Source organism: Mirounga angustirostris, unplaced genomic scaffold (genome assembly GCF_029215605.1).
Source record: "Mirounga angustirostris isolate CCGP_5_RB_7025 unplaced genomic scaffold, mMirAng1.0.hap1 SCAF_10, whole genome shotgun sequence".
Classification (NCBI taxonomy): Eukaryota; Metazoa; Chordata; class Mammalia; order Carnivora; family Phocidae; genus Mirounga; species Mirounga angustirostris.
The window spans coordinates 123,483,957-123,510,507 of NW_026991718.1; the positions used below are offsets into that span (position 1 = coordinate 123,483,957).

General features: G+C 49.3%; 2 protein-coding genes across 5 annotated transcripts in view; one reads left to right on the forward strand and one right to left on the reverse strand.

Moving 5' to 3' along the window:
- Nucleotides 1–6,443: 6,443 nt before the first annotated feature.
- Nucleotides 6,444–26,551, forward strand: part of SYS1 (SYS1 golgi trafficking protein) — a 38,697-nt gene continuing 18,589 nt past the window's right edge. The window contains exons 1-5 of one of the 4 annotated variants that reach the window (XM_054510127.2): nucleotides 6,444–6,522; nucleotides 6,971–7,352; nucleotides 7,566–7,805; nucleotides 9,421–9,488; nucleotides 13,231–13,413. In XM_054510127.2, coding sequence (XP_054366102.1) covers nucleotides 7,644–7,805; nucleotides 9,421–9,488; nucleotides 13,231–13,285 — 285 coding nt within the window. In that variant the 5' untranslated portion in view covers nucleotides 6,444–6,522; nucleotides 6,971–7,352; nucleotides 7,566–7,643 and the 3' untranslated portion in view covers nucleotides 13,286–13,413. Of the gene's footprint in view, nucleotides 6,523–6,970; nucleotides 7,353–7,565; nucleotides 7,806–9,420; nucleotides 9,489–10,674; nucleotides 11,908–13,230; nucleotides 13,414–15,191; nucleotides 16,321–26,551 lie in introns of those variants that run through there. The other 3 variants (XM_064573253.1, XM_054510128.2, XM_045885835.3) reach the window with 3 other exon arrangements.
- Nucleotides 18,364–19,839, reverse strand: TP53TG5 (TP53 target 5). Its single transcript, XM_064573503.1, has 2 exons — nucleotides 19,814–19,839; nucleotides 18,364–19,058 (listed from the first exon to the last, which is right to left on the reverse strand). Exons 1-2 carry the CDS (start codon nucleotides 19,837–19,839, stop codon nucleotides 18,449–18,451), a joined length of 636 nt encoding a protein of 211 aa, XP_064429573.1. The 3' UTR covers nucleotides 18,364–18,448.

The window sequence follows — 26,551 nt, forward strand, 5'->3', positions numbered from 1 at the left end:
CTCCAGCAACCCCCAGTTTGTTTCCTAAGACTAAGAGTCTCTTATGGTTTGTCTCCTCTCTGGTTTTGTCTTGTTTCATTCTTTTCTCCCTTCCCCTATGATCCTATGCCTTGTTTCTTAAATTCCACATATCAGTGAGATCATATGATAATTGTCTTTCTCTGACTTATTTTGCTTAGCATAATACCCTCCAGTTCCATCCATGTTGTTGCAAATGGCAAGATTTCAGTTTTTGATGGCTGTGTAATATTCCATCATATATATAAATACCATATCTTCTTTATCCATTCATCTGTCGATGGACATCTGGGCTCTTTCCATAGTTTGGCTATTGTGGGCATTGCTGCTATGAACACTGGGATGCATGTGCCCCTTTGGATCACTACCTTTGTATCTTTGGGGTAAATACCCAGTAGTTGCAGTTGCTGGGTCATAGGGTAGCTCTGTTTTCAACTTTCTGAGGAACCTCCATACTGTTTTCCAGAGTGGCTGTACCAGCTTGCATTTCCACCAAGAGTGTAGGAGGGTTCCCCTTTCTCGGGATCCTTGCCAACATCTGTCGTTTCCTGACTTGTTAATTTTAGCCATTCTGACTGGTGTGAGGTGATATCTCATTATCCCCACAAAAACATTTTGAAGTGTTCCATCCCCAGGAGCAGAGAGGAAGATGCTGGAAAAGAGATTGAGAGATTTGTCCCTGAGAACCTCCTGCATACTTAACTTGAGCTTCCCTTGCGGTCCCCTACTCTGACGGCTAGAGAAAAGCACAGATAATAAAAATCCCAACCATTCACAGAGTACTAGACAGTTCTTCAAAGGAATTTACATACCTCAAACTGTCCCAGAGGGTAGCCAGGGCTGGTATTATTACAAACAGTTTATAGTTGAGGAAATAAAGATCAGAGAGGTGAAGTGAGTTGTCCAGGTTACAAAGCTTCATGTAAACCCAGATGGTTTCTAGCCCTGAGCTACTTCCATACACCCTATTTCCTCTGCGTCCTTGACAGAGACCATCATCTGAGCACTTACCTGTGGGAGGCATAGCACCATGGGATGCACACGCCACAGCCCTGGGGCTGGAGTGCAGGGAGCAAAGCAGGACGCTTTGAACCCCACTTTACCAACATCCAGCTGAGTTTTCCTGTTCCTCCCAACTTCCCCTGCCCCCCTGAGCTCCTTTCGCCCAGCCTCCATCCAACATCTGGTCAAGGTGGAGATAGTGCAACTATTTTTCTAGATGCGTCAGAAATCAGAATCTGCTCTTTGCAAACAGCAAAAGCTGTCGGTGCAGCAGAAATGGGGCAGTGAGGTAAAGAATGTCAGTTGAACCCTCCTCAGCCATTTGACTTAGGACATGGGCAATCCACCCACACCACGGGTCTGTTTCCTCCTCCAACAAATGAGATTCCTCCCATGATGATGGGGCTGTGACAAACCCTGTCTCCTTCCCCTGGCACATCCTTGCCCAGGCTAACTCTACCCATCTTTACAGTCTAGTACTTTTACCACTTCCTCAGAGAGACCCTCCCCTGAGGCCTAATTGTCTTCCTGCCCAACTTCTTTGACATCGCTTCCTTCCCAGCATTCACTACAACTTATATTTCTACCATTCCAATTCTGTTTTCTGGCTTTGTTGTGTAGAAGCTCCCCAAGGGGAGGGACTAAGTCTGTTTTCTTGCACGGGGCCTGCTACGTAGTAAGTACTCAATATATTTGTTGGATGAGTGAATGGATGAATCTGCTTTCCTCCTCTCATCCCTCCTGCCTTCCCCCACCTGCCCACCCCACACAGCTCCCAGGGTGTGGTAAGGTGATGATGAATTGTAGGCTGGAAATTTTTGGGCAAGGGCGGATGGTCATGGCCTCCGCTTCTCCCTGTCCTTGCCACACTGGCCTTGCAATTCCAAGAACATGCCAATCTCATTCCTGCCTCGGGGCTTTGCATTTGCGTGCCCTCTCTCTGGAATGTTCTTTCCAGATACCAGTTGGCTTCATCCTTCACTTCCATCACATCTCTGCTCACATGCCACCTCTTCAGGGAGGCCTTTGTTGACTGCCATTTCTGAAGTAATCCCTCTCAGCCTCCTTCTTACATTGTTCTCACCCCCTTACCCTCATCTTCATAGCTCTTCTCATGACCGGATGGTAGGTTTTACATTGCTGGTTGACTTATTTATTGTCTCTCTCCTCCGTGAGAATATACACTCTATGAGGTCGGAGTTTTTCTTTTTATTTACTTTATTCAGTTCCTGGCACATAGTAAATGCTCAGTGAATATTTATCAAATGATTGATTTATTGATTGATGAAAAGGGAGGTGAAGAAAATAGATTTTCTTTTTAAAATAAAGCCCTGAATTCTTCACGTCGGAGCAAGGAATGATTTCTAGGGAGGAGCAGAGAATATAGTACACGGCAGGACCAGGAAGTCTGGGGAGTGGAGCAACTGTTTTCAGAAAATCTCACCTTTCTTCCTCCAGGGGTGTCTTAGACCTGGTAACCAACCTCTGGAAAAAGAGTTCTTTATTCAGGAGAAAACAATACCAGGGCGCCTGGGTGGCTCAGTCGGTTAAGCGTCTGCCTGTGGCTCAAGTCATGATCCTGGAGTCCTGGGATGGAGCCCCAGCATCAGGCTCCCCGCTCAGGAGCCTGCTTCTCCCTCTCCAGCTCCCCCTGCTTGGGCTCTCTGTTTCTCTCTCTCTCTCTCTCTCTCTGTCAAATGAATAAATAAAATCTCAAAAAAAGAGAGAGAGAGAGAGAGAAATAATACTCCCGGAGACCCAGCCACCTGCTGGGATCCCTGGCAGCATCTGCTCTCCATAGAGAGATGATTTGCAGAAAAGCTCTGACCATTTAGCTTCCTCCTCCAAGCTTCAGGTTCCTCATCTGTAAAATGGGGAAATGTACACATTTACCTCCCTAGGGCTGTTGGGATGATAGAAAGATCGTGTAGGTGAAAGCACTGTGTGAACTGTAATGTCCAGTGCACTTCCCACTGTGCACTGGGAAGAGGTAGCATGTGGAATCAGGTTGGCCTGGGGTGGAGTTCCTGCTCTACTTCCCACTGGCAGTGTGGCCTTGGGGAAATGGTGTCCTTTCTCTGAGCCTTGGGTTCCTTATCTGCTAAGTGGGACTATTACTTGTATCTACAATTTACAAGCTTGTTTTAGAAATTAAATAAGCATCAAGTAAGATCATGTAAGTGTCTGGCATACAGTGGGTAACTCAGCAAATGTTCCTCAAAGTCACACACAGCCCTTAAATACTCTGGGTGGCTCAGTCACTTAAGTGTCTTACTCTTGATATCGGCTCAGGTCATGATCTCAGGGTCTTGAAATCGAGCCCTGCATCGGGCTCCACGCTCGGTATGAAACCTGCTTAAGATTCTCTCTCTCCCTCTGCCCCTCCCCCACCCCCTGCTCCTGCTCTCTCTCTCTCTCTGTCTCTCTAAAAAAAAAATACTCTGGGTAACGAAGTGTTCTTCGTCTGAAGGAGAAAACAGACAATGATGAGTTCTTTCTCTCCAGTTTCTCTTCTGAGCGAGGAAATCACTGGCCAGAACCCATGCAGAGGACTGACGGCCAAATGCAACCTCCCACATGGAGTTTCCGAAAAGTGTGAGCGCAGAGTTGCATAATCTGTCCCTGAGACACGTGTCTCTCCTGAAGTGTTTTCATCAAACATTCCCTGAAAGGTTTCACGTGAGCGGGCAGCCTAGCAAAGGAGGAAGGGAGAGAGGGAGTTGGAGAACCCTGCAGGTGGGGTGGGATTAAGAAAAGAAGGTACTGCCTTTACTGAGGTCCTACTGTGTGCCAGGCACTGGGCTTACTCTGACATCCACTTAGATCTTTCCCATAAATCTGAGAGATCAGGTGTTACCACTCACGCATTCCAAGGGAAGAAATAACAATAATTAATATTGCTAACGTTTACATAATGCTGACTGCCTATCAGGTAGTTAGTAGGGTGAGCACATATTTGATCCTCAGGACAGCCCAGGTCATGGGTACTAGTCTCATCGCCATTTTTATAGAGAAGGAAACGGAGATTCAGAAATGAAGTAGCTTCCCCAAGATGACCCAGTAAGATAGTAGTAGGGCTAGGATTCGAATATAAGCGGGGCTCAAAGCCCACAGACTTGTATGAGGACATCCCCCAAGGGATTTATGGGGGGAGGCGTAGATCTGGAAAGTGATTCAAACAAGAGTTGACCTTATAAACCCACAGTGGGAGTTCAGCGTAGAAGTGACGTAAGTGACCAAGTAACCAGAGGCACTCCTCTTCTCTGCACCCGGAGGACAGTTTGTCCCAGCTGTGGCTGTTTGTCATTCAGTCTCTGACCTAAAGTTTAAAATTTCATTCATAAGTTTGGAACCACAAACCCAGCAGCGTGGGAAGGGCCCTTGGAGATCAACTATTCTAGTCCAACCCCCTCAGATTACAGATGGAAAAAAACCCTGAGGCCTAAAGAGAGCCATGGACATGGCAAGGTCACAGAGCAATTTTCTGTTAGAAGGAGGATTTGGTTTGAGGTCAATTACAGATCATCTTGTTCTGTAATTACCAAATGTTGGCTGTACCTCTGAATCACTTGGGGAGCTCTTTAAATGTCCAGATTTCTGCATTCTGCTTCTGGAGATTGAGACTTTGGTTTGCAACAAGGCCTGGGAATCTGACAACATAATATGTTCCTCAGCTGATTCAGATGGCACAAGGCCAGGGACTGCATTTGGAAGTTGGAGTCCAATTCTCCTCCTTCATTTTATACTTTGGCATACTAAAACCCGGCAAGGGACTTGCCCCAAGGTCACATGGCAGGTCACTGGGGCCCTAGTTCAGGCTTTGTGATCATTCTTCTCCAGGCTTCCTGTGGTCAGATTCTCAAAATGGGCCAAGGAGGTAAGCTAAGGGAGTTACTGTGGTTTTCCCCAGCTCTTGGTTTCCTTGTTTTACCCAAATTAAGACAGAGGATGGTGCCCCATTTCCCAAGCTGGGAAAGATGGGAATTCAAGAGCTGAAATCCTACAGGTAAAAGGAAACTGCAACACGCTGTCGTGCAGGCCCGTGGGGCTTTCCCAGAGGCAAGCTCCAGGCTCCAGGAATGACATCAGATCCCAGCTATTCAGTGCCCTAATGCCTCAGGCTACCTGTGTTTTCTGTTGCCAGAGAATGGGTAGGGAGGGCCTTCTGTTTGTGGGAGGTGACAGGTGGAGAAGGCCCAGCTGTGACTCAAGTGGGGTCCTGACTCAGGGGGAGCCAAATGTTCTGGCACCTGGAAGGAAGACCAAGCTGCTTTCGGGAACTGAGTCAGACCTCTCAAGCACTTTTCCTGGGCTTCTCCCTACTCCACCACTTATTTCGCTCTTTTTTTTTTCCCCTTCGGGAATGGTTATTTGGGTTTTGGAGTGTGGTGTCTTGGGTTCAAATTCCTGCTCAGTTTCTTATGAGCTGCCTTACCTATGTAGAGTCACACTCCCTTTCTAAGCCTCCGTTTCCTCACTTTTATTTATTTTTTAAAGATTTTATTTATTTATTTATTTGACAAAGAGAGAGATAGCGAGAGCAGGAATACAAGCAGGGGGAGTGGGAGAGGGAGAAGCAGGCTTCCTGCCAAGCAGGGAGCCAGACGTGGGACTCGATCCCAGGACCCTGAGATCATGACCTGAGCCAAAGGCAGACGCTTAACGACTGAGCCACCAAGGTGCCCCCGTTTCCTCACTTTTAAAAAAGATGGATAATATCCACTTTCTCAGATTGTGAGGATAAAACAAGATCACATACGTATTTGATAAGCAGAAGATGTTTTCTCAGAAACAGTAGATCATATGGGTAATCAGTGGACCAGAGGGATTTGAATATATTTTTGTTGATCCAAATTGAGGCGCCTAAAAGAATGGTTAAGCTGGAAAGCACCTCAGAAATCTTTGGGCCTTAATGACTTCCAAACTGGAGTCCAAGGGAACTGTTTACAGTATTTCTAAATGATAAGGGAAACCACATACTTACTCTTGATAAAGTCTCATGTTTCTTTACTTTGTCTGGAATTGTATCAACTCAAGGTGGTAATATGATTATCACATGCTGTTCAGAAGTTCTGATTGGCAGTTACATGTGTCTTTGATAAGTTTTTTTAATGGGGAACTAATTGTGGAGGGTAGATTGAATGTTGGCAAACGTTAATCATGTCTTAAGTCCTCATTTCATAATCAGGGAAGCTGGGGTTTAAAGAGGGAAGTGGCTTGCTAGTCGAGCAGCTAGTAGAGCTGGCTCTAAAACCCACGTTCTTTCCCTGGAATCAGTTACTTCCCTTTTTCCATTCTGGAGAAGGGGCATCTAGGCTCAATGAAGTTGAGGGGTTTGTGTCGGCTGGGACAGGAATAAAGTGATTCATCAATTTCCTGTTACTCTTTCTCTGTTTTGACTCATTCAGCAAATATTTACTGACTGTGTACACTATGTGGACTCAGAGGAGAAGGCGGAGACAAAACAGTTACGGTGGCAGGCGGGGTCAGATCTGCTTCCAGGTATGACTTCAGAACCTGTCCTTTTTCTATTTTAAATATATATGTATATATAAATATAAACGGATACCCACGTTATAAAGCACCCACTACTTTGCCTCCTAATAATTAGATTGGGTCAGAGGGCAGGGATTGTCCCATTCGTACGTGTCCAAACCCTCCTGGCACTCAGTAGCACGAAATCAGCGCTGCGATGTTGGCACGTGAATTCTACTCCTGACTGCCACTAACTCTATGTATTTGAGGCAGTATGTTGCTTTCCTTCTCCGACCCTTAATCATCTGTAAAAACGGGAACAGTGGCAAAGCCCTGTTTGAAAGGGCTTGGCTGGTTCACTTAAAGTTATCCCAGACTTTAACTAGCAGACAGAAAACAGAATCTACATTTAGAGATTCCGTAATTCCTAAACATCTTTCCCTGGTTCTTGCCCACCCCTCTCCCTACTCTCCAGGTTGCCCCGCTTTTCTTCAAGATTCCCCTGTAGAGGGCACGCAAGCTCTACCGCTCTCGTGCCTCACTTCCGTTCGCCTTCACTCTTCATCTTGCGCATGTGCACACTTCGCTTCCCGGCGGCCCGTACGCGGGTCTAGGTGGCTTGGCCAAAGATTGCACCCACTACGCCTGCGCACTCTCGGCCCCGCCCCCTCCACCGCCGTCCCCGGAAACGCTTCCTTCCTACGCCGTCGCTGCAGCTGCCTCCGCCGTCGCTGGACCTTTGCCTCTCTAGGCCGGTAGGGCGACTCCTCCATGGTCCTGTCTGTCAGCGCTGTTTCGGGGGCCGACCGGTGAGACTGGGCCGCGCTCGGACGCTTCGACCCTCGAGTCCGTCACCGGTGAGTGAACCCCAAAGGAGCCTGCGGACGGGCGGGCCTGAGCAGCCGGAATGGGCAGGATTTCTCCTCACTCTGGCAATGGGTCTGTCCGCCCCGCCCTCACCCCCACTCCCGGAATGGGCTCGCCGCCTCTGTCCCAGTCCCTCCTCCCGGGCGGGGCGGCGTTGCCATGGTGACGGCCGGCTGGCTGAGGCCCGGCGTGTGTCCTCGCAGGTGCCAGGGCGGCCCCGGACCCATGGCGCGGCGGCGCTGACCCAGGCCCCGGGTGGCGGCCGGGCCCCGAGGGCCGGCATGGCGGGCCAGTTCCGCAGCTACGTGTGGGACCCGTTGTTGATCCTGTCGCAGATCGTCCTCATGCAGACTGTCTATTACGGCTCGCTGGGCCTGTGGCTGGCGCTGGTGGACGGGCTGGTGCGCAGCACCCCCTCGCTGGACCAGATGTTCGACGCCGAGGTAGGGTCCCCTGGCCGGTGCGGGCGGAGCCTCGGCCTCGCGGGGTGTGTTTGTTTGTCCGACCCCCACCCCCGGGATCTAGACGTGGCTGGACCACCATCTCACTTTGTGACCCTGGGAAAGGGACCTCTTCTTTCTGAGCCTCAGGTTCCCCATCCATAAAATGAAACCGCTGACAACAGAGGCAGATTATTAGTACAAAGGAAAGGATCTGGATATCATAAAGAATAAGCTTGTGTTCCAGGCAACCTGATGCATCTCCTCTCTGACACTCTGAAAAAGTGACTTCACTTTCCTGGCCCCAGATTCTCAGGTGCCAAATTGGAGGGGGGGTGGATAAAAGAGCATTCATGGGGGTATTATGGAAACTGCCTAGAGTATGGGATTGGACCTCAGTTAAAATTACGCTTACTACCTGTGTGATGTGGGGCAAGTGTTGTCCCGTCTAAACCTCAGTTTTCTTGTCTGCAAAATCATGAGACCAATGGCAGAGCTCGTGGACTGCAATACAAAGAGCCTGTACTTTGGATTGAGGAAGATTTAGCGTCCAATCTAGGTCCAGATATACTAGCCATGGGACTTTGGGCCATGGTTGCTTCACCTTTCTGAGGCTATTTTCTCTTTTGGAAACTGGACAGAATAATTCTTAGCAAAATGTTATGAGGCCCAGAGACCCCAGAGGACCTAGGAAGATGAAAGTGCTTTATCAAGTAATGGAGGGCTATGAGATGGTTGCATCTGAGAAGCAGCTGTGTTGTATGGTAATGAGCCCAGCTTTCGGAGCCAGGAGATTGGGAATGGAATCTTTGCCCCTGCTGCTTATTCTCTGTGTAGCCCTTGGGCAAGGTATTATCTGAAAAGAGATAACAGTAATGATAACAATAGCTTTGCGAGGTTGTTGTGAGGATTACAGGAGATTATGAAAGTCAGAGGCCTTTGTAAACTGACAGTGCTGGGCAGATGGTATTCAGTAGTATTGTCTCTAGAGTGGTGGAAGTTGCACACACACTGAGTGCCCAGTAGTAGCCTCTTAGGAGCCTCTGTCCTCCTGGGAAGGGCCTGTGGGAATCCTGGGTTTTGTTGAAGAGCCATCTCATGCACACAACCTGGAGACCTGGATTCTAGACCAGGGGTTGGCGGACCTTTCCTTAAAGGGCAAAATAGTAAAGGTTTTAGGTCACAACTACTCGACTCCACCATTGTGGTGCAAAAGTAGCCAGAGATAGTACTAAGCAAATAGGTGTGGTAGGGTTTCCATAAGACCTTATTTACAAAACTAGGTGTTTGATTGGTGGGGCCTCAGTTTGCCGAACCCTGTAATAGTCCGTACTCTTGCTGTTTACTTACTGTATCACTTTGGGCAAGTTACTTAATGTCTCTGAACTTTTGCTTCTCCTTTGTAAGTCTTTTCCCGGCGCTGTTTGGGGTCAAATGAGATACCATAGTGGATGTCTGTGAAAGCACCTTGTTGGAAATAGGCTGCCATACAGACGCAGGGCCCTGTGGTCTTCTGTGCTCTGGGAAGAATGCTTTTTCCTTAGGAGGTCCTGGAGCTTAGAGCTCTGCCAAGCCAAGTCACTTTCCCAGCATATTTCCATTTGTGATTCCCCCTCAGATCCTGGGCTTTTCCACCCCACCAGGCCGGCTCTCCATGATGTCCTTCATCCTCAACGCCCTCACCTGGTGAGTATCACCAGTTTTGCTCTCCAGCTTTTGGGGTCCCAACACTGGAACTAACTTCCTAAATCCAGACATGAGACAGGCTGGCACTTGTTCCTGGGGAGTGGTGGATGAAAGTGGGTGGCAAAGGCCAGTTCTGGGACTGGCTGCATTATAGGACTCCTTCCATCACGATTTTGCCTTAGCTGAAAAGCTCTTAACATCACTCTGCATGCTGCCTGTGGGATAGCTTCCATCTCAGATCACTTCCCTGTTGTGGAACGAGGTGAGGAAGGGATTGGACCGGTAGTCAGGAGAAGTCGGTTCTGTTCTTGATCCATGTGCCATTGGCCAAATTACTTTCCTGTCTAGGCCTTGGGCTCCTCGTTGGTACACCTGAGGGGTTTGACTGGGTAACATTTAAGGCCATTTGTGACCACTGCCTGCCTCTTGAGAGGCAGTTTAGCATAGTGATTAAGATCTTGGCTTTGAATCTCAGTTTTCCCACTAAGTCTAGTGACTTTCGACAAGTTGATCTATCTAGGCCCTGGTTTCCTCATCAGTAAAATGAGGCAAATAATATTACCTATCTCATAGTTGTAAGGGTTAAATGAATTCATTCATGGGAAGTACTTAGAACAACACCTTGCATATTACTGTTCTTGACCTTACACTGGAGATTGAAAATGGGTGGGCTGACTGTGACCTGAATTTGGCTCCTAGATATGTTCTGTTTGGCATTCCACAAGTGGTGTTTAAAACGTTTTTCCACTTAGTTGAAACTCAGGATATTTTATATATTAAAAAAAAATATCCAGATTTTTGGCTTCTCTTGAAAAATGGAAAGATCATTTGATTCCAGGCCAGCCTTCCAGCGTGAGGATTTGCCCAGCTGCAAGCAGCTTGTTGTCCCCAGTTTCAATGGCCCATGTACGCTTCAGGGTGCTGCAATCCCCACCAGTCCCTGGGATTCCCCTGAGTGACAGTTACTATTTCTCATCAAGCTTGTACTTTTGTTTTTCTTCTACCCAGCCTGATTCCCTCCCAGCTACCTGCTAGCTCTCTCTAGGCATCTAATAATGTAACCCTTGCTTCACACTTCTCTTACTTGCTTCTGACCACTATGCTGTTATCCTAATTGTCTCTACTCCCCAAATGATCTAAGGTCAGGACAACCCAGTGACAACTCACTGCTGTCCTCTCCCCACAGTGCCCTGGGCTTGCTGTACTTCATCCGGCGAGGGAAGCAGTGTCTGGATTTCACTGTCACTGTCCATTTCTTTCACCTCCTGGGCTGCTGGTTCTACAGCTCCCGTTTCCCCTCGGCGCTGACCTGGTGGCTGGTCCAAGCCGTGTGCATTGCACTCATGGCTGTCATCGGGGAGTACCTGTGCATGCGGACGGAGCTCAAGGAGATCCCCCTCAACTCAGCCCCTAAATCCAATGTCTAGAATCGGGTCCTTTGGACACCCGGCTGGGCACTTGGCCCCACCCCCCAACACCTTGGGCTGCTCAGACCCTCCAGTCGAGGTCCAGCCCAGGTCTGAGAGGAACCCTGGAAATGTGAAGTCTCTGTTGGTGTGGGAGAGATAGTGAGGCCCCTTCAAGAAGGCAGGTAGCAGTCAGGACCACAACTGCAAGAATGGCCTCTGTCGGCTGAAGCCTTGCTGTCTGGGAGGTCAGCAAGGGGACCTCTGTCAGGGTAATAACAGAATTGGAACCATGTCATTCTTGAGCCACCATACCTGTCACCAGCCTGTTATTTTAAAAAAGAACCAAATCAAGGATATCTGATTGGAGCAAACCACTCTTCTAGTCATCTGTCTTACCTTCCCGGGACAGCTGTTACCTTTGCCATGTAGCTGACCTGCAGCTATTCTGTTTGGAGAAACGCTCAGTTTCTGGATCTGTAGCCACAGAAAGACAGAGGTACAAAGTATTAGGCTGCTGTCAGGGAGAGGAGGAGCAGATGGAGGCATCAAGCACGAGGAAAACACACAACCTGTGTCCTGCCACACGCCTGTGTGCGCACACCCATGAACCCATGACTGACTTTTTTCCAGTTCTCTCTGCTGGGTCCCCACCTGCTGCCAGCGTTCAACAGACAGGCCCTAGGACCCAGAGAAGAGTCCCAGCATCGCTCCTGGTCCCCCCCTCGTGACAGAGTCACTGCCTCTTCTCTAGGAATGACTAGGCACCCCAGCTTCCTCCGGACCTCACTTCTGGCAGTAGTTCCTTTTTCCTGCCTTCCTGGGAATTCTGCGGTGGGAAGGGTATGATGGGTACCCAGAGACAGGAAGCCCAGCCTTCCAACTTGGGTTGCGCTGATAGTGCTGAGGGAGATAGGAATTTGCTGCTAAGATTTCTTTTTGGGGTGGCATGTCCTCTGTGAGGGGCTTGCAGCTGTCCCTCCTATGTACATAAATACAGTATTTTCCACGGTTCTGCCTGTGCTTCCTTTGTCCTGCCATGGTTGGGCCGGTGAGAGCCCTGCACAGCCAGACAGGGAAGCTATAGAGAATGAGTAGGCCACCTTCTCTTCTAGACCCCAGATTGTCCTTCCATTTGGTTAAAATACTAAGTGCAGGGAATTCCTGTGTCCTACCCCCTCCATCTGCGGCCACCTCTGCTCTGCCTTGGGTGAACTGCCATGACTGAGTTTCCTTTTTCTGACCGGTGATTTCTGAATGTGTTCAGTGGAACGCACTTGGTGTAGACCCACTTCTGTATTGAAACCATCGGTGTTCCTCTTCGGGCCCTTGGGAATCTGCCCAAGAGTGTGGGCAGCTTTCAGCTTGTAGTGTTAGGGCTTCCCAGATGAGTTTTGCTCTCTGCCCACGAAATTTTTTTGCATAGCCCTGCAGAGTAGGGAGGTGAGGCTGATAGGATGAAGGTTTAAGAGTGAATGTGCCTGGGCGGGGGGGTGGGGAGGGTGTTGCTGTGGCTGATAGGATGAAGGTTTAAGAGTGAATGTGCCTGGGCGGGGGGGTGGGGAGGGTGTTGCTGTGGCCAAGCTGGAAGAAAGCAGCTTGTTAATGGGACTTGAATCCTGGCTGCAGGTCCAGGAGATAAGACCAACTGAGGTGACTTCCCCTGGGTTAGTGGGTTTCCCCCGACACCACAAACCACAAAGGCATGTGGCTAACGTTATTTGGGGAAGGTCACCAGAGCACACGTCATGTGGCTGCTGTCTCCCTTGGTCAGCTGGGGGCTGGTTGCTCCATCTGTGTTGGCACACATCTTGGGGAGTTTCCTTCAGAGACCTGTGCCTGTTCTGCATATCTTCTCTAATGATAAATCTTTGCCCCTTGAGTGGTAATTTGGTTTTTGGAAATTGCCAGAAGTCAGGGGAGCCAATTTTTTTTTTCTCCAACAATATACAGTGATGGAGCCGGAAGACAGTTGGGGGGTGAAAAAATGTGTGACCTTAATGAAATTTGATTTTTTTAAATTTTTTATTTATTTGAGAGGGAGAGAGAGCACAAGTGGGGGGGAGAGGCAGAGGGAGAAGCAGATTCCCCACTGAGCAGGGAGCCCGATGCGGGGCTCGATCCCAGGACCCCAGGATCCTGACCTGAGCTGAAGGCAGACGCTTAACCGACCGAGCTACCCAGCCGCCCCGAAATAATGATTTTCTAAAATAACAATAAAAGCACTGTCTAGAGGCAAGTTCCAGAGAGAACTGGGCAGTGGCAGAGACATGTTTGTCATTTTATTTATTTTATTTTTAATATATATTTTTTAAAGATTTATTTATTTATTTTAGGGGGAGAGAGGGAGAGAAAATCCCAAGCAGACTCTGTGCTGAGTGTGGAGCCTGATGTGGGGCCCTATCTCACGACCCTGAGATCACAACCCAAGCTGAAACCAAGAGTCCGATGCCCAGCCGGCTGCGCCACCCAGGCACCCCTGTTTATCATTTTAGTAATAAATAGCTGTGCTTAATAGATGTCCAGCAGTGGGCTAAGTGTTTTACACGTTGTTTTCTTAATCTTCACAACAACCCTCAGAAGCAGGAAATACCATCTATATCTTACAGATGAGGAAACTAAGGCATTTGCCCAAGGTTACATGTTAGGAACTAGCAGACCCAGGATTTGGGCTCTGGCTTTGACAATAAACTCATTCTGAAGACATTAATAGTTAAAGGACGTGCAAGTTCTTTAATTAATTTTACAAACTGTCACCTCTGCCTTCCACTGTATTGCTTTAAATACAAAGGATATATAGTGCTTTGTAAACATTGTGAGCTTTCTTAGAAGAACTGGTAGACAGTATATTAAATATGGCCACAGATTCCCAAGTGAATGGATGAATGTAGGAAATGTTTTTATTTCCAAAGGATAAGGGAAAGTTATCTCCACCCCGACACTGAGTTGGTGTATCTCTTGACTTCCTAGGGGGTCTGAAGCCTGCACCTTTTTTATCTCCCACACCCCTACCCCTCCACTACCTCAACTTCCATTTGGAGAGAGAAGTGGAGACTAGTGCATAACTGGTACTCAGAAAAGTTATGACCCGAAGAGAAATTGGGAAAGGAGAAAAGGATATCTAGCTCAGAGGGTGCCCCTAGCTGCCAGTTCTAGGCAGCCCTGTCCAGATCAGAGCCAAATGGAGGCCGGGATGGCAGCCAGCAGATACCAGGGGGTGGGGTGGGAAGCTCCAGGACCCCATGAATCCTATGGGGTGCACGATCCAAACAGTCTTTCCTGGAAGCACTTTCAGCTGCTCAGTGACTTCCCTGATAAGAGTAGCTTCTTCTGGCAGTCCCAGGGGGCAGGCCGTGCACAGACATGGATCTCCTCCCTGTATCCGTAGCACAAGGAACACAGAGCTTCAGGGGCAGGTGGAGTATGGGCAGATTCAGGGCACAAGAGAGGCCCTCTGTGGAGAGGGAATTAAAGCCTTGCTTGAGGTTTTCTGTAGGAAAGTAGCAAGTGGTGGTGAAAACAGCATTGAGACAGGAATGGGTAGAGGTTGCTAAGAGTTTAGATCCCTGTCCTGCTACTCTATGGGCAAGACAATTGTAGGGGCCTGGGGCACCTGCGTGACTTGGTCGGTTAAGCATCCAACTCTTGATCTCAGCCCAGGTCTTGATCTCGGGGTCCTGAGATCCAGCCCTGTGCTAGGCTCCATGCTGGGTGTGGTAACTACTTAAAAAAAAAAAAAAAAAAAAAAAGAGCAGGGCCCTAAGGCTATAGGACTTAAGAGAGCTGCAGTGGAGTGCAAGGTTAAATCCTGGGTCCCATTACTCGCTGTGAGGACTTAGATAAGCTGCTTGACTTCCCCTTACCTTGGTTTCCTTGTTTGTAAAATGAGGTAAGCTAGCACTTCCCTGTGTTGTGAGGATTCAATGAGATACCTAGTGTAAAGCTTAGCACAGTTCCTGGTGTGTAGGAAGTGATCCAGAAATCTAATCAGTTACAGTTACTGGGCTACTGCCCCATCTCTCCTCTTTTTACAGAGGAGACACCTTTCTTCCCAGCCTCAGTATTCTCAGCTGTTAGATGGGGAACAGGTTTGCCTGTGATCCAGGTGCAGCTACCAAGTAGTGCGCTCCTTTGTGTCATCCATTGCAGAGTGACTTCTGTGTATTCTCACTTAATCCAATGAGATAGGTACCATTATTTTCCCATTTTGCAGACAGAGAAACTGAAGATTAGATACACTTCTGTGTATTCTCACTTAATCCAGTGAGATAGGTACCATTATTTTCCCATTTTGCAGACAGAGAAACTGAAGATTAGGAATAAACAACTTTTCCTAACATCACAGAGCTGGTGAGAAGCTAGGCCTCTCTGCCTCAACAGCCTCATCATCATCTTCACGTTCCAATCATGTTTAGTGGTAAGTGATCCAGAATAGTAGAGGGGCAGTTTCTGGAATCCAGATGTCATTATAGCAAAAGGCTGTGAATGTGAACATAAGATTGGCTTTTTAACATGCAGCTAATTCCCTTCAAGGTGAGCAGTTAGGCGGGTGCTCATAAGTGAGACACAAGGAGCTTTATTGTGGCACAGGGCCAGGGAGGAGGCAGGGAAAAAAAGGACAGACATTTGTCCAACACCCCACAAACTGGCTTCACCTACATCAAGCCTGATTTGCTCGAAGCCCTGTGGAATTGATACTAGTATCCCTATTTTATAAACGGATGAAATAGGCTCAGAGAGGTCATGTGACTTCTTAAAAGTCACTCTGAATCAAACACTTTAATTTTCCCCCCAGTTAACTGGCAGGAAGCTGTTTCTGGGGGTGGTGTCCTCTGATCACTGAGATCTGTTGCAGCCTCCTGCCCAAAGCAGGATCTAACTGAGCCCAGAGGAGGAGCCTCAGATTGTAGTAGTCAAGCACAGGGAAGGTGGTAATGGGAGGGCCCCAGCTATGGGACTGTGGGAGGCAGGTTGTCTGAGGCCCAAGTGCCAGCTCAGGTCGGGGGGTGGGGGTGGTAAGCCTGGAAAGAGTGCACAGCTGGGAGTCATTCACACTGTAGCCTGCATCCTTGCCCCTCCCCCCAGCGGCGCTCTGGACGGGAGGGATCCTAGCCTCAGCACGCAAGCACAGCCCACCCAACTGCTGTTCTTGGGCCCAACTCTGGCTCCTTTTGCGGCAAAGTGGAAGCTGCCAATCTTACCCAGGCCCACGCCTTTCAGGTTCCCATTTGGGGCTCCCAGGAAGACTAGTGCAGGGGGTCACCAACCCGGTGTGTTTTGGTTGGGAGCGCGCTGCCCTGATTGCCTGCATAGCGCGCACAGACACACGTTCGCGGAAAGGTTGATGGAATGGAGGGTGCTGGGGGTGAAAGAGCGAGTGGGGCTGATTTTTTTATTTTATTTTATTTATTTATTTGAGAGAGAGAGAGAGTGAGAGAGCATGAGAGGAGAGAGGGTCAGAGGAAGAAGCAGACTCCCCGCTGAGCAGGGAGCCAGATGTGGGACTCGATTCCAGGACTCCGGGATCATGACCTTCGGCAGTTGCTTAACCAACTGAGCCACCCAGGCACCCGAGTAGGGGTGATTTTTGAAGACTGATGGAACTGATGATGTCCAGCAAGGAAACCGAAATGGCGACTACCCAGGAGGTGGGCCGGAGTGCAAGACCAGCGGGAAGACAGCTTGGAGTGGAGCTTGCGGGGTGGAGGCGGAGCGGGAAGCGGCGCGGTGGGCGGACGCGGGGGAGGCGCGCGTAGGCTCGCAGGAGTCGAGCCAGGCAGGGCAGCCCAGAGAAGCCCCGCGCCGGCAGGCTCAGGCTGGCGGTGCAGCCCAGGGCTAACGCGGTGCGTTTCGGGGGAACCCCTCCCATCTTCCTCTCTCCTGCACCGGGCATCTCCACCACCGACTGGGTTCCTTCCGGGAAGGCTCTGCACCCCTTGATCCCTGCGCTGCTTTCTTGAGGGCGCCACTCCGCGCAGCCTGCCTCCAGGGGAAGCTCCCCAGAAAGCCCGGGTTCCCTGGGTTTTCCTCTCCCCAGCTGCACGTTCAGGGCTATGGCTCCTGCCGACAGAGGGCGACCCCGACCCAATGGGGTCGACCAGGACTTGGGATTGGGGGTTGAGCGTGTCGTGTCGCACGGGAGCTGTAGAGTCGAAGTACTGACACTGGGCCTGACTGGGTGCTTTCCTCGACCCAGGCGGGACACATTTCGAGGCCAAGCTGACACCCATTTGTTGACACCCGACGCTGCAATAACCGAGGTGCAATGCACGTGAATGACTGGCTGGATGGATGCTCCCTTGTGCCTTTTTCCTTTCTTCGGAAAATGGAATGGGGAGCAGCCACCAGTTTTAGATTAGAATTCTGGCCCCTCCACTTCCTAGTCGCGTGAGCCTGGCCAAGTCACCTTCTGTCTCGGCGCCACGGTCTCTCATCTTGTTGGCTTGCAGGGCCATTGTGAAGCATCTCGCACCCAGAAAATACCTTCTATGACTTCATAAAGTGTATTCTTCCGGAGGCCAGCTCGCAGGGGTTGGGAGGGGTGCAGCTTGCTGGTTTCTGTGTGCCACGTTCTAGACTGACCTTAGGGGCCTGGGAATGGGGTGGAAGAAACCTAAAATGGTGATGCACGCTTTTCCTCCCCACCTCAGTCGAGGGCCCCTTTCCTCCCTCCCTCCTTTCCAGCCCCAAACAGGCAGAGCCGGCAGTACTATTCTTCAGTTCCCAATGGGAGATTTTATTGGTAGACTCGTGAATTTGCCCGCCCATCCCTCCCGCTTAGATGATTGCACCATCTCCACCCTCACCTCACACCTCTGGCTCCCGTCCAAGGTCACGCCACCTGTGAGCAGAGACCTCGGTGTTAGGAGCTAAGAAGGCCGCCAGGGGGCGCTGCCACCCGGGGAGAGGGCTCAGGGACCAGGGCCCGCTAAAATCCTGCAGGTTGGGGATCTGGGTTTTGTGAAGGGGAAGCCTCCTTTTCAGCCGGACCCCCAAGCCCTTCATGCCTTCCTCTCTTGGGACCTCAGTTCCCTCATGGAAGGGTGGAGTATTTTGTTTTCTTTCTTGTTTTGCTAAGGAACTTTTTGTTCAGAGTAAATCTTATTTGAAGCATAAATAAATGAAACGTGGGGTGGTGATTTAGTCTAAGAGGGGATGGGATATGGCAGAGCTCTACTTGACTGCTCCCCCTTCCCCCAACATTTGGAAATCCCTGAACTCCCTTACTCAGACTCCTGACTGAGATTCTGAGCCATAGCAATTGTGGACCCTCCTGAGGCCTCCAGGCAGTGAGATGACCCACCTCAGAACCCCCACTTCCAGTGCCCCTCCCCAGAGCCCCTGTTTGGATCTTGAGAGGCCCCAGCCTAGCCACCACCCTGCTGTGTGGCCTCCACCAATGGTTTCCCCCTCTCTGGGCCTGAGGGAGGGGTCTCCCCCTAGCACTGCTAGCTAGCCACAGCCCCCAAGAGTCTGGATCCTGAGCCTCTGACTCGGGCCCAGTTCCAAGCCTGGCTTCTGCCTGTGTCTCACCCCGGCCGGGCGGTGGTGTTGTCATACTCTGTATGGATGGCACATAGGTAGCTCAAGTGATGCAGAGCAGAAGCGGGTACAGCAGCGCTTGACCCAGCGCAGGGCGGATGATCTGCACATCACCCGAGGCCCTGGGAGGTGGATTCGTGTGGGCAACCCCTCAAACCAGACCCACTGGTCAGCTGCTTCCATCTGCTTCTTGTCCCCCAGGGGAGTTCTGTGCTGGTAGGTCTTCAGGAAGACAATGCGGGGGTCCCCAGTGGGTGATTGCCTCCCCTGGGCTCCAGGGCAAGCGGTCAGGTCATGACCCTTTGATGTCCTTGGGAGCTCAGGCTCCACCTGCTCCTCGCTCTGGTGCGCTGCCACGGGCGGCTGGTGCGCCCTGTTCCCCCCCGCCAACCCCACCGGGGGCTCCCCTGGGCACTCTAATTCCGGTATCTTCCTGGGGCACCCAGCCTCTTGGAGCTCTTCGTTATCTTGTTCCACTCTATCGCAGACGCTGCTGCTCCTGGCACAGGGAGGGAAGGCAGTCAGCAGAGCAGGATGAGGGCCCTGGTCCCCCAGCCTCGCCCTGAGACTGCCGCTATGCAGCCAGCTCAGGGGGGAAAGCTGGAGAGCCCCGGAAAAGAAACTTCACCACCAGAGGCCTTGCGCCTGGAGGCAGGGGAGGTGATAATGGCCAGGGGAAGGAGTCGTCCTGGCTGGGGAGGCGAGCGGCAGTGGCCAGTGGTTAGGACACTGAGGACTAGATGTTGTCTGCGCGGGCCACTGGCCAGGGGTCCGCCTCTCTGGGTTTCAGCTGATGGGGTGAACTAGTCCAGTGTTTTCAAACTGTGCTCTGAGAAACCTTAAGGTTCTGAGGAGACCTCTCAAATGCGCTCCCCACCCTGGAGAGGGGCAGGGTGAGGCGGGATACCTTTCTGCCCAACGCAATTGGGGCCCGAGGAAGGATACTTGAAGAGAGGTTCTGCTGCCTTAAACAGGTTGGAAAGCTATGGGACCAGAGAGGCCTGGCCCTTCCAGCCCGGTGTTAACTGATTGCCTGCGCTTCCGAGGCGGCCAGCTCAGAGAAAGGAGCTCCGAGAGGGGGCGTTAGCCTTCTAGTGCTAGAAGGACACTTGCCCCAAGGGTGTGTGTAATAGATTGAATCTTCTGCAAAGCACAGCATTGTCCTAGCTGAGTGTGTGTGGAGCGGCACGAGGACCCAGGCTCCACGTAATGCCAGCACCGCTGATTATTACCACCGTTGAGGGTCTGCTGTGCATCAGGCCCGGGACCCTCACACCAGCCCCACAAAGTAGGAGGCAGTGAAGTGGCAGAGTGGCTTGGCGAGCACAGGTTTTCAAGACCGACAAACGGGGGTTCAAATTTGCTTGTGCCTCTTACCATCTGCCTGATTTGGGGCAAGTCATTTCACCGCTCAAAGCTTTAGTTTCGTCGTATGTAAAACTGGGGTAACTCTGTCTACCTAATAGGAATGCTGTGAAGAATTAACTAAACGGGAAATACTTGTGAAGTACTTAGCAGGTGCCTAATAAATGTCAACTTTCTTAATATTCTGACGTGATTTATGAGGAAGCCGAGTCTCAGCAAGATGACTGGTCTGCAGGTGAATCTCTGGGTTGTGTGGATTTGAGGGTGAGGAGGAGGAGTGGCACCTGGGTGGTGCCCCAGTTGGTGGTTAGTCCCATAACTGGATGATTGTGACCATGGTTAGGACCACAACTCTGATATCACGCAGGAATGGCTTTAAATCCTAGCTCTGCCACTTACCAGTCTTGTTAGCTGGGACAAGTCACTGCGTCTATTGAGCCTCGGCTTCCCACTAGTCAAATAGGGTAATCAATACCTTTGTCATAGAGCCTTTGTGAAAATTAGGTTTTCACAAAGTGAAACAGTGCCTGTTCGTAGTAAAGATAGTCATTGGGTCCGTGGTGGGGGCCAGGAGTGTGCCGAGCTCACCCAGTGGAGATCCCAAGGATCTTCGGAACTCGGAGCAGTGAATTCCAACACCTTTTGGCCAGGCTATGCAGTTCTTGGATCCGGGGGTTTGGGCTCTTGAGCAGCTTCAAGAGCGACAAGTTTTTTAATACCTGCCAGGGTCGAGAAACCAGGAAAACAGAAGCTTCAGCTTTCCTGGGGTAGCCTCCCACACCCCACCTCAACTTTGGCTCAACTCCATTCAGTGCTGGGCCTGGGGACTCCTGGGTCACTACAAGCCTGGCAACTAGGAAGGACCAAAATGGGGCATCTCACCATCTTAAGTCGGTTCCGCCTGATTACTTTGACAGGTTGTGGTATCTTGTCCTGTGGTTCTTCATCTTGTATCTGAGAGACAGAAGGAGAGAGTGCACTAACACAGGAGGAATCCCCCCAGACGCCTCCACTATGCTTCTCCATTTGGCTGACCATGGGTTTGACCACCCTTTGGGAGTTTTGTCACCTTGGTTTGGGGGCAGAAATGGGGAAACCATTCCAACTCTCCTGACCTCCCTTCACCCTTCACCTCTCCCTCCCCGCCCCACCCCAGGCTGGATGGCCCCTGCTCTGGGTGTGGTCCAACCCCCTCTGTGTCCACTCCCAAGTCCAACCTTGGAAACCATTCTATTCTTGGGCCTCTTCTTTGCTGATGGACTCATACTGGGGCTGTGAGACCTCAAGGACAGGTGGAGCAAGACTGGTACCAGGCACTGTCTGCTCCCTGCCCCTCTCAGTTCGGCCAGCACTCAGGCCGGCCATCAGGATGGCTGTGCTGGAGCTCCCAGGGAGGGGAGCTGTGACATCACTGAAATTTGTGACAGCAGCAGGGCTGGGTCTCCAAGGAATATGTGTGTGGCAGGGGTGGAGGGTGAGGAGGAAACTCCCCATCTGTGGAAAAACCTAGTAGGTACCAGACAGAGGCCTATATTGTCAACACCTCCCTGTGAGGTAAGAGAATTATCTCCTCTTTTTAAATAAAGAAGCCAAGGTTCAAAGAGGTTAAGTAGTTTACTCAAAGCCACACAGCTGGATAATGGTGGAGCTGGAAATTTAAGGTCTGACAGTGAACGCATGAAACCAGGCATTCCCAACTACACTCATCTGTTCATCTGTGTCATATGTTGACTGTGCACCTGCTACGTTTGTTATTCTAAGCACTGAAATAAAAGACAATTCTTACCTTCAAGGAACATACATTCTAGTGGAGGGAAAACAAAACAGTGTGTGTGCTTGTAAATGTTTAACATTTGGCTCTCTGAAACAAAATGTTCATCTATGTGTGTGTGTATTATAAATTGTACTGATAGAAATCTAAAATAATAAAATTCTACAGTACTCTTTGTTGTAAATTCCAAAGAGCCAGTTCATTCTTAAAGTATGTTTTTCTTGGATTTTGCCTAACTCATAACCATAACCAAACTGTGGTTGCAGTGGATGAACAAATGTTGACATTTTTACTTAACACTAAAGAGGAAGAAGAAAGTACAAAAGTGAAAGAATAAAAATGTTTGAATTTCACTCACTCATCAATGACATATCAAGTTATCTGCTGTATTGGATCAGAGTTTTCAAATACCAGAGGTGTATTTTCTCAAATTTTTTTCGTGGTGTGCTATTTACAATGTACTAGCTATAGACGGGACATATGTGTTTACATTTAATTGTATTTTTTTTTAAGATTTTATTTATTTATTTGAGAGAGCGAGAATGAGAGACAGAGAGCATGAGAGGGAGGAGGGTCAGAGGGAGAAGCAATCTCCCCGCTGAGCAGGGAGCCCGATGTGGGACTCGATCCCAGGACTCCAGGATCATGACCTGAGCCGAAGGCAGTCGCTTAACCAACTGAGCCACCCAGGCGCCCAAGACATGCTCACTTTAAAAGGGGTTAGTTTTTCCTCAGCTCAAGCTCATTATTGCCAGGTAGGAATGAGTTTTTATTTATTTATTTATTTATTTATTTATTTATTTATTTATTTATTTATTTATATTTATTTATTTTTTTATAAAGATTTTTTTTTAAATTTATTTATTTGAGAGAGAGAATGAGAGACAGCACGAGAGGGAAGAGGGTCAGAGGGAGAAGCAGACCCCCCGCCGAGCAGGGAGCCCGATGCGGGACTCGATCCCGGGACTCCAGGATCATGACCTGAGCTGAAGGCAGTCGCCCAACCAACTGAGCCACCCAGGTGCCCTACATTTAATTGTATTATTAACATCTCCTCCATTTGTCTCTTAAGGCTAGACCAGGGGTCAGCAAATTTCTTCTGTAAAGGGCAAGATAGTAAATATGTCAGGCTTTGCAGGCTGTATCGCTGCAGCTGCTGTGCTCTGCTGTTGTAGTGTGAAAGCAGCCGCGGATGCTAAGCAAATGAGTAGGCATGGCTGTGTTGCAATAAAACTTTATTTACAAAGATAGTGTTGGATTAGATTGGGCCCATGATCAAACCCTGGTGTAGACAGTCAACAAAATAATAAATCAAAAGCTGATTTATTACAAGTACCTGTGTCTCTGGGGCAAAAACTCCTAGCAGGGCTGATTTCAAGCTACCAGCGTGATGCCACTGAAGGCAGAGTTGAATGGAAGTGCACGGTAGCATACCGTTACAGCTACTATAGTTCTCCAGATGTGAAGACTCTCAAGAACATAGATAGTAGCAAAAGGTAGCAAACAATTGGAAAGTGATGAGTTTGAGCGTTTTTCACCTTTGTTTATAACATCATTAATTTGATTAAGTTTGTATAATTTGATTTTTAATGATCGCTATGCTTAACGACCAGTCAGCAGAGTTCGTAGAAGCATAATAGGCTTTTGCAAGCCCTTATGAGTCAGTTCCAGCACACCACTGTCATGTCAGAGGGAAATAAGTGTGGGGAGAAAAGTAAACAGGGCCGAGGGCCGAGGGAGAGCAAAGGTAGAAGGTTTGCTAGTATTAAAAAGGCTGGAATGGGCAGCATTCGCCAACCAGATGAGATTTGAGCAGGAACCTGAAGGAGGTGAGGGAAGGGCAGACTGGCGTGGCAGGAGATGGGGGCAGGGAGGGGGTGGTGGTGAAGTGTTGGGACAGACGAGGGCTGCTCGGAAGGATCTGCCTAGCTGGCCGCAGCAATGAGTGGAAGGGCCTGTGAAGAACAGCCTCCTGGCACCACCCCAGTCAGTCAGCCAGTCTGATACCCAACCGAGCGTGGGAACCGAACTCTCCACTGTACTGCCTCTAGGGCAGAGAGGTGTATGTGTGCAGGGGGTGCTTAGCTCTGCCTTTTAGGGGTGACACACCAAGCCGAGGCTACAGAACAGCTTTGTCCATGTCAATGTCCTTTATTATTAGGGTGAAGGGGGGAGGTTAACGTGCTGTACCCAGGGAAGAAACCTGGAGGTGACTCGAGAGGGAAGCTGTGGGGGACACTCCCTCTCCCTTCTGTCCAACCCACTACTTCTGGCTCCTCTTCCTGCTCAGGCACCACTCTTCTTGCCAGCACGATTTCAGCCCTTACCACCTGGACTCTGGTGGGCTGTATCAGGATCATCTACAACTGCCACTTAGCCCCTGGGTGCCAAGGGCCTGGGGACCCACCGTGTGCTACACACTCAGGATAGCCACATTATAGGCAGAGCATGACTCCTCTCAAGAAGTTCACAGGCCCGGGGGGGGAGGTACTACTAGAATATAGGCTCTTCAAGGGCAGAGAGTTTTGTCTGTTCTATTCATTGATAAACCCCCAGAGCCTGGTAGGTCACAATAAGTATTTTTTGAAAAAGTGAAGTAAACAGCATTATCAATGACAAAGGTAACCCTAGGGGCTGTTGGACTACAGAGGACCAGCCTGAGGAGGTCAGATAAGTCTTCGTAGACACTTAAATGTAATGAGGACTGAAGGAGTAGAAGTTGGCCAGGCAAAGGGTGTGAGGTAGGCAGGGCATTCTCAAAACAGGGAATTTTGAAAACATAGGTGTGGAAAAGAATTATGGACAGTTATATGTTGCTAGAGTAGAAAAGAGGGGCCAAGAGTGCCAGTGGCTGACCAGGGCTTTACCACCAGGATGCTTGGAGTTTGTCCTGAGGGCCCAGGGACCCCCTGAAAGGGCTCTGGCAGCCAAGGCAAGGTGGCTAGATTTCGTGCTGGGGGCCTGGCCCGACCGGCCCTGCCACTCTGCTCTAGTCCACGCTTTCCCCCTCATGTGGTCCCCTCCCTCGGAAGTGGTGTCTGTCTGAGCATTCCACCCCCACAGGGCAGGGAGTTCTCCATGCCCAGACTCTACCCCAGCAGAGACTCCCACAGCAATTTTCCATGTTCCATCTTGTTTGGTCCTTCCATCACAGGAAACCCATTGGTGGGGAGAGAGACTTATTCAATGACACACAGCCTTGTGGACCAACTCCAAGGCTCTTGAGTGGAAAACCACCACTCTTTTTCTCCTTAGTTGTGGTAAAATACACATAACATAAAATTTACCAACTTAGCCATTTTTAAGTGTAAGTTTAGTAGAGTTAAACACATTCCCACTGTTGTGCAACCATCACCACCATCCATCTCCAGAACTCTTTTTCATCTTGCAAAACTGAAGCTCAATACCCATGAAACATCATCTCCCCATTCCCCCCTCCTCCCAGGCCCTGGCAGTCACCCTTCTGCTCTCTGCCTCTAGAAATGTGACTGCTCTAAGTACCTCGTGTAAGTGGAATCATACAATAGTTGTCTTTTTGTGTCTGGCTTATTTCACTTAGCATAGTGTCCTCAAGGGCCATCCATGTCATAGCCTGTGTCAGAATTTTCTTCCTTTTTTAAGGTGGAATAATATTCTTTTGTATACCATATTTTGTTTATTCATCTATCCATGGACACTTGGATTGCTTCCACCTTTTTTGGCTATTGTGAATAATCCTGCTGGGAACATGGGTGTATAAATATTTCTTTAAGACCCTGCTTTAAATTATTTTGGGTATATACCCACAAATAGCTGGATGATATGGTAATTCTATTTTTAATTTTTTGAGGAACTGTCATGCTGTTTTCTATAGCGGCTGCACCATTGTGCATTTCCACCAACAGGGCACAAGGGTTCCACTTTCTCCACATCTTCACCAACACATATTTTCTTCCTCTACTTCCTCTTCCCCTTCTCCTCTTTCTCCTCCTCCCCCTCCTCCTTCTTCTTCCTCGATAGCAGCCATCCATAGGGTGTGAGGTTCCACTCTTGTTTTGTTTGTTTCCTCTCATAGTTTGCACTTTAGATTCTTTAAAGTCAGGTTTATTGGGATATCTTTTAATACAGTAAAATTCATCCATTTTAGTGAGCAGCTCCATGAGTTTTGACAAGTGCAAACCACAACAATCAACATATAGAATGTTTTGTAATCCCCTCAAGTTCCCTCATGTAATCTCTTTGCTCTTAACCCCCTCCCCCTCCCGGCCCTGGCAATAGCTGATTTGTTTTTCAGGCCCTATAGCTTTGCCTTTTCCAGACCATCGTATAAATGGAATCCTGCAGTGCAGAGCCTTTTGAATCTGGAATTTTTTCAGATTCCAGAAAGAATCTGGATGAGCACATCTCAGAGGGTAGCGGTAGTTTGTTTCTTTTTCATTGCTGAGTAGTATTTCACTGATGAGTACGCTACTGTGTGTTACCTAATCATTGAAGGACATCTGGGCTGGGTTTTGGCAGTTCTGAATAAGGTTACCAAAAGCATTTGTGTGCAGGTTTTTGTGGGAATAAGTTTTTATTTCACTTGAGTGAATACCTAGGAGTGGGACTACTGGATCATATGGTAATGGTACGTTTAACTTAGTAAGAAACTGCCAAACAGTTTTCCAAAGTAGTCATTCTGTTTTATATTCCTGCCAGCAGTGTGGGACAGGTCTATTCGCTACACATCCTGGGCAGCACTTGGTACTGTTAGGTTGTGTTTTTTAAGTTAATTAATTAATTAACTTTGAGAGAGAGAGCATGAGTGGGAAAGAGAGAGAGAGAGAATCTGAAGCAGACTCTGCACTGAGCGCAGAGCCTGATGCAGGGCTTGATCTCTCGACTGTGAGATCATGACCTGAGCCGAAACCAAGAGTCAGCTGCTCAACTGACTGAGCCACCCAGGCATCCCAGGGTGTGTTTTTTAAAAAGCCATTCTAGTAGGTATGTAGTGGTATCTC